Here is a 12177-nt window from a genome sequence, read left to right on the forward strand (position 1 = left end):
AGCTATTGAGTCTATTGTAGTTATTCACTAATTTACATTTTCTGTTGTTTAAACCAAATACAGTGGTGGTGATGTTGAGGCATTAGAGTTGCTCAGCAAAAAGTGTGAAACATGAATGCTTTTTTGAAAGCAGCATCACTGTGTTAAATTTTAAGTGTCCTTGGCTGATTTTCAATTTGAGTAGCCATCTTGATGCCTCTAGGGTTTTCTTGGGTCATAATATTTATAATTTTGATTATTACTACTAGTAGTTGTAACTGACAATTGAAATGAGCTCTTCTTATGCCTCAGAGGAGTTCCGAAGTGTAGTTTTCATGAGAGTCTTATAGCAGCAGTGAAGCCAGTGCCTCTTGCCTGTGACAGCTCCTGGTGCTGGCACACTCCAGGCCCTTAGCACAGGCTGTGGTAAACCCAAGGATTCAGTTTGGTGGTAATCTCCACCCCCAAGAAGTAAGAATTTCTGGATTTTTTTCCTGGCAGATTTATGATGCTGTAAACAATGGTGCTGGCACAGTGGGAAGGTCAGTACAGGTTAGGGATGAGCAGGGATGGCTGAGGCAGCCTGAATAGCATGGCTTACACATCATTGCAGTGAGTATATTGGTGCAGAGCAGACTTGCCCCATCTTTCATCTCTGTCGTGAGAATTTCATAGTTACCCTCAGAATGTCTCTCACAGCCCTAATATTGATTTTGAAATACTCTTTTGTTAATATCTTCCTGTCTGTTTCTTGTATGTTTTGTAGACCACTTGTCTATTTGCTTCTTACAGCATTACTTGCTCTCTTTAGATTTCACCACATAAATCTTCCTGCTGAAAATTTACTGAATTTGTTCAAAATGGTGTTGCTCCATTCCCCTTCCACTGTGTTGGAAAGTGCCAGGATGTTTCATGGATGCATCTGTCTGTATAAGTGGTTAAAATCATCCTCCATCACTCTTGTCCCTTCCCTGAGGAACATTTGACTTCATGGAGACCCAGAATTTGGAATTGTAGAGTTTACTTAGAGAAAATTAAATACTTTGACAGTTTTGCAATGCTTAAAATCAATGTAAAGATAAAATCATTATATTTGCCTACGACCCCAGTGAAACCTGAATTATCAATTCAAGATGTGGTGGTATTAAAGCATATGAGTTTTTTGTTTTCCTTTTTGATTAGGTGTCTGCTGTGTAACTTGGAAGTATTGGCTTACTTTCCCCTTTGATCTTCATTTATTTTACTATTAAAGTACTGTTGGATTTTATGTTACTTTCCCTCTCAATGTTCAATGTGCTAGAGTATTGACAATTGCAAAACATTTAATCTGATCTCTAAAAGAGTTTGTGGAACTGCAGGGTGGGAAAGTCATCCATGTCTACAGAATGGAAGTCTGTTTTCCATAATTAGTAGCTGTATGAAGTTCAGACACTAGTTGGATAGTAGAGAAAGGGTAAATAAGTGAAAGCTTACTTTTCAAGCTTTGATCTTTCAAGGAAATTTAATTATATGGTATATAGAAGTATACTTGTCTGTCTTACCACCCTTTTATAACTATGTATTTGTCTTGTAGTAATTATATCACATTGAAAGATTAAATACTCTTAAAGGAATTGAGCTTTATTTTTCTGCAAATAATTAATTAATGCCTTCTCAATGTCCTGAAAAAGTAGTCTTTATTTCCTGGAATACTGTGTGCTCAGATCACAGTTTGAGCAAATTTTCCGTTGCTACAGGAATCCCATTCCATTCCATTTGGGCCCTTCTGTGGTTGTAAGGCACGTGACAAAACCTGTGCAGGAAAATGCTGCCCATGAGATGGTGTTTACATATTGGCTGTGTTTATTTCAGGAACAAGAGAATTAGTCATTGCATTTTGATTGCTTGTGACATTAGTAAATTGATATCCCAACTGTCTTATGTTACAAAGAAATGGATCTGGTCTGCAGAAAAGTAGATTAATCTAGGGTTAATTTTGTAATTTGTAAGTTTTATAGGCTTTTTCTTTCCTTAGTGAATTGGAAAGGTAATAACTGCAAGCATTACAAATGTGCAAGCACAAAGTATCTGGATTAGATAACATGATACAAATGCTGAAGGAATATTATTTTAAAGAACTTAGTAATTTTCAAATGTGTTAAAATATCTCTACATTGTCTTTACTGAATCATCTCTGTGAGCTTAATAGAAAGTCTTAAATGAAAAAGCAGCTCAAGTGTTTGATGGCAAGAATGTGCTATTATAATTTAATAATACCAATTTCTGATGCTGGTTGTATTTCTGAAAGTATAAATATGAAAAATAAGTCTTTGAGATAAGCATAAAAAGCTAATATCCTCTTCACTTTGTTTTATTACAGTCAGAGATTAGAAATGAAAGCACAAGTTGCAGATGCATTCATAGCAAAATTCCAGCTGACACCGGATGAAATGAATCTGCTTCGAGGCACAAAAGATGAGCCAATTACTGAGGTAGCTCAATGAACATTAAAATCTTCACCCTGAACTAAAATGTAGAAATGCCCTGAATTGTACATGAGATATTATTTTTGGTTTGCAATTTAATTTTTAATTGAGGAATGTACCTTTTAAGAGAATGGTGAATTTCTGATGAGTTTGAAATGTGTGATGAAAGATTCAAGTAAAGGAACAGAAAACCAACATTAAATTCTAGTTTATGTAATGAGTTTGAGGCAAATGAGCTCTCATGTAATCAGTTTGAGGCAAAGGAGTTCTCATATAGTTCTACACTTCAAAAAGATCCTTATGAAGTCTGAATTTTCAGTGAAGACATTTTAAAACTTCATGACTCAAAGCAAATGAGAAGCTTTCAGCTCTCTAGCACTGCCACTGTTCATGTGTGTGTACATTTTGCATATTCATGTATATAGGTATTCAGTGACTTGGGACAATTTAAGCTGAGACTTTCCCTTAATGTTATTTAGTTGCTAAAGATACTAGGTGCTGATTCACTTCAGCCACCATCCAAAAAAAGTTTTGGAATATGTTATGGTTTGAATAAGAAGACACAGTAAAAGGACACTTGTTCTACAGTAAAAGCAAACTGAATAATGAAAGAATTGAGTACACTAAATAGACTTTTTTATTATTGTAGTTGCATGGAAAGCTTCACACAGTGTATCAGCAAGTAGTCCAGATTTATCTCATTTTCACAGGCATCCTGTTTGCAGTTAAAGCACTATTAAAAACATGGAACTGATAACCATAAACAGTTCTAATGGAAGCATAAATGGAATGTGCTAAATAATTGTGCACTTGAGTAATTGCTGTATGCTTCTGTACCACAATTAACATGAAAGAACATTCTAGTTCATCAAGTTTCTAGAGAGTGCCTATTGCAGGGAACAATGACAGCAACCCTGTGCCAGTTACTGTATGATTGGTTTGCAGCCAGGGAGGGCTGTTCTTTTTGATACTTTGTCTAAAAAATGTGCAGAAGTAACTGAGATAAAACAGTTGTTCTGCTTTAGTTGGCAGATTTCAGTAACATCATGTGTGTGCATTTCCCCTGTGACCGAGTCAACCAGTGTGCTTAAAACACCTTCAGTCAGTCTTGTGGTTTGGAAATTTTGTGTTATCCCGAAGGAAGAGTGCTTTGGGTTTTTATAAACATGGTCTTTAACACAATTGATGCAAGGCAGTAGATTAAATTGCTGGCCTCTTTTGCTTAGAATGTGTCTATTTTTATGTGATGTGAGCCAGAATGAAACTGTTTTCCAGATGCAATCTCTGTTCAAATCACAATAGATGTAACAAGCAGTTGTATCTGAAATAGCTGGTCTCCTCCAAGGCATTTGAAGTATGTCTTCATAAGAAGTCATGTTTGAAAATGTTACTAGCTTTCCATTTGCACTCGGAAATTAACAAAGTAACCTTTTTATCCATATGTACTTGTCTTCTAGACTTTGTGTTTGTTTTTTTTTTTTCACTGCTGCTGTTGAGTTACTCCACAGAGAAAGGTTGTTCTGGAAAACCATAGTCTAGTCTATTGCAAATGTTTTTTTTTGTTTGTTTTTTTTGGTTTTTTTAAAGAAATTGTAAAGAAATTGTTACTCCATTGTATGAATACAAAAAATATCAAACTGTAATCATTGTACTTTACAATGTTTCATTTTGGTCCTTAGTTTCTATCAGTAATGGGAGACAGTGATGTAATGCGTAGCAGTGTCCTCAAAATCTCCCTAGAGTTACCTAATGGATGTGAAACACACATACTTCACAAGACAGGTTTAGAAACACATATTTTTTTTTTCTCTTGTTGTGGATGAAAAGAATGATACAATGGGAAACCAAAAAATCCTACGGTTCTTAAGATGGAATGAAAGGTAAGTGGCTGAGGTGGGATGTGAATTTTAAAAGCAGCTTTTGGAACACAGACCTGCAAGAAACTTAGGAATGGAATTGAAGGAGGGAGTATGGAGTGCTAGAGATTTGAATAGAAATTACTGCTTTTATACACTGCTTGTATTTTGTTTTTAAATTTCTTTAGGATTTTTTCAAGGCTTTGGGACGAGTAAAACAAATTCATGATGATGTCAAGATTCTCCTCCGAACAAATCAGCAAAGGGCAGGGTAAGTCCTACTTAAATGAGTGCAAGAGAACCATTTACAGTTAAAAGCAGAAGTTAAAGCAAGGTCTCATTCTTTGCTTCATATGACAGAATTAATACACAGAAATATACAGAATATTTAACCAAAAATTTAAAAATACTCAAAATTTTAATATTGGTATGTTTAATTTGACTTGCACATGCCTTTGCTAGTGCTGCCTAAAACAGTATTTGCAAATAAACCTTTTATTTGTCTTGTAGCTTGGAAATTATGGAACAGATGGCTTTACTGCAAGAGACATCTTATGAACGACTTTACAGATGGACTCAAAGTAGGACTAAGAATGTTTTTATGTTTATGATTATTTTTATGATGATTCCAATAATTCCTTCATGGGGTTTGAACTTAGCAAAAACTCTTTCCAAGATACATTAACATTTTGGTTTCCTTCTTAGGGAAAAATGTGTTTTGAACCAGTTAATTGGCAATTCTCTTGTTTTTTGGGCCAATTTTATTATTATAAAAGTGGATTATTTGTTTGTGTTTTTAGTAGATGGTTTTCCACAAAGAACAACTACTACAGTTTGGTAGCCCAAACAAAATTTTAATTGTATTGAATTTCATTTCCTTGTGAGTTAGAGGGAAGTTGTTGGTTTTAATGATTTGGTAGTAAGATCTAGTTTAGTGGGAGGGGTGGTGGATTACTTTTAGAAAAGAAAAAATCCTTTTGTCAGGATGCTCTTTTGAATGATAGTAGGCTTTTTTTTTTTCCCATATGTACCCTGGACGTAACCATCCATGTTCATTGTAACACCTTTATAGTGCCAAATATAGTTGCTTTTTTTATTACTTCCCTCTTCTCCAAAGCAAGAGACTGTCTCACTTACAGTAAGATTCATGATTCATGGGGGGGAAATGGTGCAATGTGGTTTTTATATTATTTAGCTGTTCTCCAGGGGATGCTGAAACCTCAAATAATAGTTGTGGTTTCACCCTAATGAAAAGTCATAATTTTTCTGCCAATGTTCGCTTTAGTTTATATGATTTCCACATTCTTGCTTGGAATGTACAAAATTATATAATTATTTTGATTAAAGAAAAAAAATATCAGAACCAAATGGGAAAACAAACAGCTTGCTTAACTAGTTACTCCATTTTTTCTTAATAGTTTACCTGAAATGGGGTAAACAGTTACAGAGGAGCCCAATAAAAATCTGAATGTTGAATGAGTCAGCATTTATATGTGGGCATGAACAAATAGTAAGCTTCCTTTAATCTTTTTTTTTTTTTTTTTTTTTTTGATGGACATGCATTTTACAGTACTGCTAGCAGGGGAATTTAACTGTATTAACACTAACTAGCTCAGATAGCGTATTCTGAAGTCTTCAAGATTAAAAGCCTTCGAGTTTTTAACTCATTTTCTTGTTTGACGGCTTGTATAAAATGTATTACCGAGTAAAGAATGTGCTTTTATGTTGGTATTTTGTAGATGAATGTAGGACATTGACACAAGAATCATGTGACATTTCTCCAGTTCTCACTCAAGCCATGGAAGCCTTACAAGATAGACCTGTCCTGTACAAGTAAGTAAATGTTAGCTATCATCTCTGACAGAAGCTAGTATTTTGAGCATATTAAACTTAAAGATGGGCATGAATTACAGTGCCAAGGCTGGTGGCATTTTGGTCCTGTGCTAAATTCAAAATTACCCGGAAACTTAAGTTATAAAAAAATCACATTTTGACTACTTTAAATTTGAGAAGTCTTTTCAATGTAATTATGATATAGGAAATGTCATTGGACTTTTTCTAACTTAAAAGTTTCTAATTAAAGTAAAATGTCAGACTGTTTTTATTTAAATGAATTGTGAATTTCTGTTCTCTCATTCTAGGATTTTTCTGAAGTAAAAAAATCCTGTTCAAAACATGTGATTGTGTCATTTAAGTCCCCAGAGTAAAAAATTGGTTAAGGCTAATTAGCTTTTACTGAAGTGCTTGTGGTGGAAAGAATGTTTTCCATTATGAGTTATACAGTATCTATTAAAAAATTCTACATATAGATCTCTAAAGTGTAGAGGTATTTATATATGTGTATCTGTGTAAAATACTACTGTTCTTACTCCAAATTTGCTGAAGTGTTGTTGAAGTAAATGAAATGATACTTAGGAGAGTGAACCACCAGGTGGCACTGTAAGAACTGTTTATTGGGGTGACCATCCCTGAAGAGGTTATTTACACTTCTTTGGGTTTTGGCTTTTGGTTTTCATTGGGCGTTTTTTTGGGTGGTTTTTTTTTTTTTTGGTTTTTTTTTTTGGTTTTTTTTTTTTTTAATGCATTCATCACATTTTGCAACCATTGAAAAATACTTTAAGCCACAGGTATCCAGGGCAGCAGAGTAACAGGCAGCCTTTCAAAGGCTACCCTTGTGCAAAGGTGTAGGTACGTGATGCTGTAAAGCTCCACAGAGCCCTTCAGGCTTGTGGACCTGAAAAGTGCTGTCAGTGTAAGAGAAAGCTCAGATCAGGATATGCTCAGTCAGCTCTGCTGGTTAATGTGAGGGAGTAGTGGTGTCACTTGACCTCCCTGGCTGTTGGATGGTGTGTTGCAGTACTTCAGGCCATAGTTGGGAACTGCAGTCCTTTCTTGCATTCTCTCCTCTACACTCTCTTTTACAGCTGCAAAAAATCTGTCACTATGTTATTCACAACATTTTATAATATTCTTTTTAGATACAGTTTTATTTTCTGTCATAAATACTTTGTTGAATTATGATACTTTGAAACTTCATAAAATCATTGTTTTGCTTTCTTAGTTCAAGGAAAGAAAACCCCATCTTTGCATAAATCCACTGCTGGCCAGTTTAACATGAATCTGCAAAAGAGAATTTTTTTTTTTCTGACTCTTCTGTCTCAAACAACAGTAATAGTATTAACAAAGACAGAATTTGATAGGTAAGACTTTTCCTCTGCCAAAAGGGAAAAAAAACCCATTCCTGTAGATGATGCAGACATGTGTCTCATCATAGATTATCAAGCTTAATTACTTGCTGCAGCATATTATCAAAATTGCAGTACTGATGCTTTACATTTTAAATCTCAAGATTTAGTTTATTTCCTTCCAAAAATTTTTGTATACCTTTAAGTAACAAATTGCTGAGTTCATAATGTAGAAGTTAAGTCACAGAAGAAAATAATTTTAAATAGCTTTTTGTGTACTAGCACTGCTGTGTGAACTAAACACTTGCCCTCCAAATCACTGCCCTTGCATCTAATAAAGACTGATTCAGTTGGGTGAAAATGAATAAGATGGAGAAGGGCAAGAGTTTAGAAACAAATCTACAAATTCTTGTTTCCTTATATTGACTTATTAACTAAAAGTCTCAGAAGGATTGCACCATGGGTGGACTTTTTGGAACTGCAGTCAGTAGGGAATGTAAAATAAACTTTTCAAATTGGTTTCCCCTTCCTGGCTCTAACAGAAAAATTGAAAACTGTTTTCTAGAAAATGCATGGAGACATAGCTGAAAGCAGTGTTCCTCTTCCATCATCCACTTAGGTTAACAAAGTTTTTTTTCTTCCTCTTTCCCCAGTGATCGTTACTGTATATTTTAAACATTAAAGCTGGGTTGAAAAAAAATCCAAATGTTGTTTTCTTCTCCGAACATGAGTATGTGTAATAACATAGTAGTAAACACTGTGTTCTAGTGTAAATAATAGTTATTGCTGAATTTTTTAAGATGCAGGATTTTTAAATGGTTATACCCTGTTCTACTGAGAGCAAAAGGAAAATTAGTAGTTTCCTTTTTAAAACAAAATTATCATTATTGAATGCTGTTTTCAGAACTAATAATGATCACAAAATCTGTTTCACTGCTGTATATTTAATGATCTATTGTATAGCTCTTTATTGGAGAGGAAAAGAAAAAGCTGACTGGTTTCTGTAGACGCTTGAGATTTTTCACTCCAATACTGCTCCTTCTAGACAGTGGGCAGTTGTCAGATGCTAGATCTCTTCCACTTTTAATTGCGTAATTTTTGTAAATAGTAATTTATTAGAATTTTTTGTTAGACTTCTATCAGTTGCAGATATTTACTCTCCAACTTAACAAGTATGGTGTATGAGGAAAAATGCTTCCACAGAAATTTCCAGATTCTTCAATGTGCTCTTTCCTCACCTCTCTAATATAATAATTAGGATTAAAAAGAACAAAACTGAAGGTTCCTGACTTTTATAGCAGAGTAGAAATCTAATTGAACTTAATGTCAAACATTTTTTAAACCATGTATTATTTTCTTTTAAATTCTTTTAAATTCTTTTCTTTTAAATTCTTTTAAATTTTGTTCTCTACCTCTAATAAATGTGAATGCAGTGTTTATTAAATGCAGACTTAAATCAGTGAATAACATTATTTTTATTAATACTATTTTTTATATATATATTCCTCTGCTGGGTGTCATTGGTAAGTGACACCATGCTCACTCTTTGACATTTTTCAGTTACACTGGAAAAATAAACTGTAATGTGTATTTTCTTTCTCTCCTTCATAGTTTGTGTCTTGTTCAAAATGCTTAAATAGGTTTTTAAAAAAATAGAAGTGTTCTCTGACTTGCACATATAACTGGAGTGTTACCAGTGTTCATTTCCCATCCTTCACTTCCTTTCACACTTCAATGCCAACAGAAAGGTAGCCCTCTCCAGAAATGAGCCATGTGTATGTTATTGGCACCTCCTCTACCACCAGCAAGCCATTTGAGATAATGTAATCTGAGCTGTAATTGTTCATCTATTAAATATCTAGCTAAGATTGCATTGATTAAAATCAGTGAACAATTATCATATGAATATGTCTGTCCCTTGTAGTCATGCGGTAGCCTAGAAGGAAGAAGCCTTGTGTTACAGTGCAATAAATTGCTGCTTCTGTCAGTCAGCTGGACCTTATGCAAACAGGAGTGCCAAACCTGTCAAAGATGCTTATGTGTACAAAAATTGAAAAGCTGAGTTTTCATGTATTTGATTCTCGGGGGTAAGGGAATGGGAGGGTCAAGGAAGAGTTCTCTTTAGTATCTGTTTAGTATCAGAGTCAAGAAAATCACAGAGTATGCTGAGTTGGAAGAGACCCACAAGGGTCATGAAGTCCAGCTCCTGGCCCTGCAAAGCACCATCCCCAAGAGTGACACTATGTGCCTGAGAGCATTGTCCAAACACTTCCTGAGCTCTGTTAGGCTTGATGCTGTGATCAGTTCTGCTGGAGAGCCTCTTCCACTGCCCAGCCATGCTCTGGGTGAAGAACCTTTTTTTTAATATCCAACCTAAACCTCACCTGACACAACTTCAGGCCCTTCCCTTGGGTCCTGTCACTAGTCACCACAGAGAAGAGATCAGTGCCTGCCTCTTCTCTTCCTCTCATGGAGGAAGTTGTAACTGCAGTGAGCTCTCCCCTCAGTCTCCTCCAGGCTGAACAGACCAAGTGACCTCAGCCACTCCTCATATGGCTTCCCCTCAAGGCCCTTCACCATCCTTGTTGCCCTCCTTTAAACAATCTCTAACAACTTAATTTCTTGTTCTCTAACAAGTTAAAGTTATTCTCTAACAACTTAAACTTCTTGTTTATATTGCGGCACCCAGAACTGCCGCCAGCACTTGAGGTGAGGCTGCCCTAGCTCAGAGCAGAGTGGTACAATCACCTGCCTTGCCCAGCTGATGATGCTGTGCCTGAAGCCCTTCAGGACACTGCGGTAGCAGTCACTTCATTTTCTTCTCTCACCCTCTTTTCTTTGGTAATAGCAATCTGATCGTGGCAGGACTACAGCCTCTGCCAGTGCTTCTGTGTAGGAAACACAGTGCCAAGTATTTCTTTCAGTGTATTTTGCAATGGTATCAGAGGAGGCACGCTAGAAAAACTGTTCAAATTCAGTAGAAAAACTCCACAAATAATAATCTGACAGGTAATTAATTTAGCCTGGAAACTAAGAGCTATTAAGCCAAGAAAGAAGAGGAGAACAGTGTATATGTGTGCATATATATATATATATATATATATATATATGTAAGATTGTATATTGCAGCACCTGTCTACAATATCAGAAGTCTTGTCTCATCCTACACATTTGCTCTAGAGCAGACAGGCAGGTGACAACATAAAATTTGTCTTCTTTTCTCATGTTTGTCAGATGTACCATAGGCAGAGCAGGATGATAGAAATTCCGACATCATAGTAGAAGCATTGATGCGAAATTTCTAGAATTATAAAAATGTTTACTTGTATTAGCTGTGAGGCTGAACTAATCAACTCTGATAAGGCAGACTGGGTTTTTTAAATCTGTTTTCATGTTTCAATAACAGATACACATTGGATGAATTTGGAACAGCTAGAAGGAGTGCTGTGGTCCGTGGCTTTATAGATGCTCTTACTAGAGGAGGTCTGGGAGGTACTCCCCGCCCTATTGAAATGCACTCTCATGATCCTCTGAGGTACAGTACTAACAATAATATATATGAAATAATCTCTTTTTTTGGCATTTTGAGTTCCTGACACCATAAACCACTAATTTATACAGAAATTTCTGTCTTTCTGTAGGTATGTAGGAGACATGCTGGCCTGGTTGCATCAAGCTACAGCTTCTGAAAAAGAACACTTAGAAGCTATGTTAAAGCTTGTGACTATTCAAGGTAGTACTGGTTTTAAAACATAAATTGTGAAGTGATAGTAAGTCTGTGATAAGTAAGAAAGTGTGACTAATTTCTTAGGCTGGGCTTCAGTTACAAGTCTGAGTTTAAATTTTCCTAAAAAAAATCTCAGAATAGCTGGTGGTTGCATTCTACCAAAAGAAGGCCTGTAACTAAAGAGTATTTCAAAATGCACTCTATTTTACCGTACTTATAATAGATATGCATCAAATTTACAAAGGGACATTTTAGAGTGTAATTGAGAGTTCAGAAATTGTTAGTAATTTATATGAATACATGTCTCTTTGAAAACGTTACATACTATGTTGAAGATTTTCATTATGCCTTTGCTCTTTTGTTTAGTAATTTTTTAAAAATATAATTCCTTGTTTCTGTAAGTCTCCTTGTTCTACAAGGAAAATGGAATTTTCATCTGCCGTTTAACATCATTTCGGGTTTATGGAGGTTGACATAGGCCACTCACAAATAGGTGAAACTTTTTAATATCAAATCTCTCCTTCAATTCGGAACTGCAGATTCTCGTGCTTAGTCTTCAGCCCCTTTGCTTTGTTTTCAGTAGATTGAACCTATACTTTAAAGAGTTTTATCCTGCAGAAGCTTTAGTATGATTTGCCACCATAGTGTCAGAGAAGGATATTTTTTGATAAATTAAGCATATGTACTCAATTGTAACCAAGCTCATTGTGAGAACTTAAATGTGATCTGTACCTGGTGAGCTCTTCAGATTCTATGTCTCAATCCTACTCTGGGTTTTAAACTGAATATGTATTCTGATTTCCCTTACTGCTGTTAAGAATTAATTGCCTTTCGTAATTAATGGTGTGAGAAAAGGAGGCTGTTTAGGAGTTGTTGTAAATCAAAACCAGGAGAAATGCTGGTTTTTAAGTACAGTTACAGTGTACTGTGGAAGTGAATTTAATACTGCTTGCTGACAGTATTTC

At 35.3% G+C, this 12177-nt stretch overlaps 1 protein-coding gene across 1 annotated transcript in view; it reads left to right on the plus strand.

Annotated features, from left to right (window-relative positions):
* Positions 1-12177, plus strand: part of COG6 (component of oligomeric golgi complex 6) — a 55665-nt gene that overhangs the window by 12921 nt on the left and 30567 nt on the right. Inside the window, exons 5-10 of the mRNA XM_068182105.1 lie at positions 2339-2450; positions 4489-4571; positions 4811-4881; positions 6040-6133; positions 10892-11020; positions 11127-11218. Of these exons, the coding sequence (XP_068038206.1) occupies positions 2339-2450; positions 4489-4571; positions 4811-4881; positions 6040-6133; positions 10892-11020; positions 11127-11218 (581 nt within the window). The remainder of the gene's footprint in view (positions 1-2338; positions 2451-4488; positions 4572-4810; positions 4882-6039; positions 6134-10891; positions 11021-11126; positions 11219-12177) is intronic.

This window comes from Anomalospiza imberbis, chromosome 2, assembly GCF_031753505.1.
Source record: "Anomalospiza imberbis isolate Cuckoo-Finch-1a 21T00152 chromosome 2, ASM3175350v1, whole genome shotgun sequence".
Classification (NCBI taxonomy): domain Eukaryota; kingdom Metazoa; phylum Chordata; class Aves; order Passeriformes; family Viduidae; genus Anomalospiza; species Anomalospiza imberbis.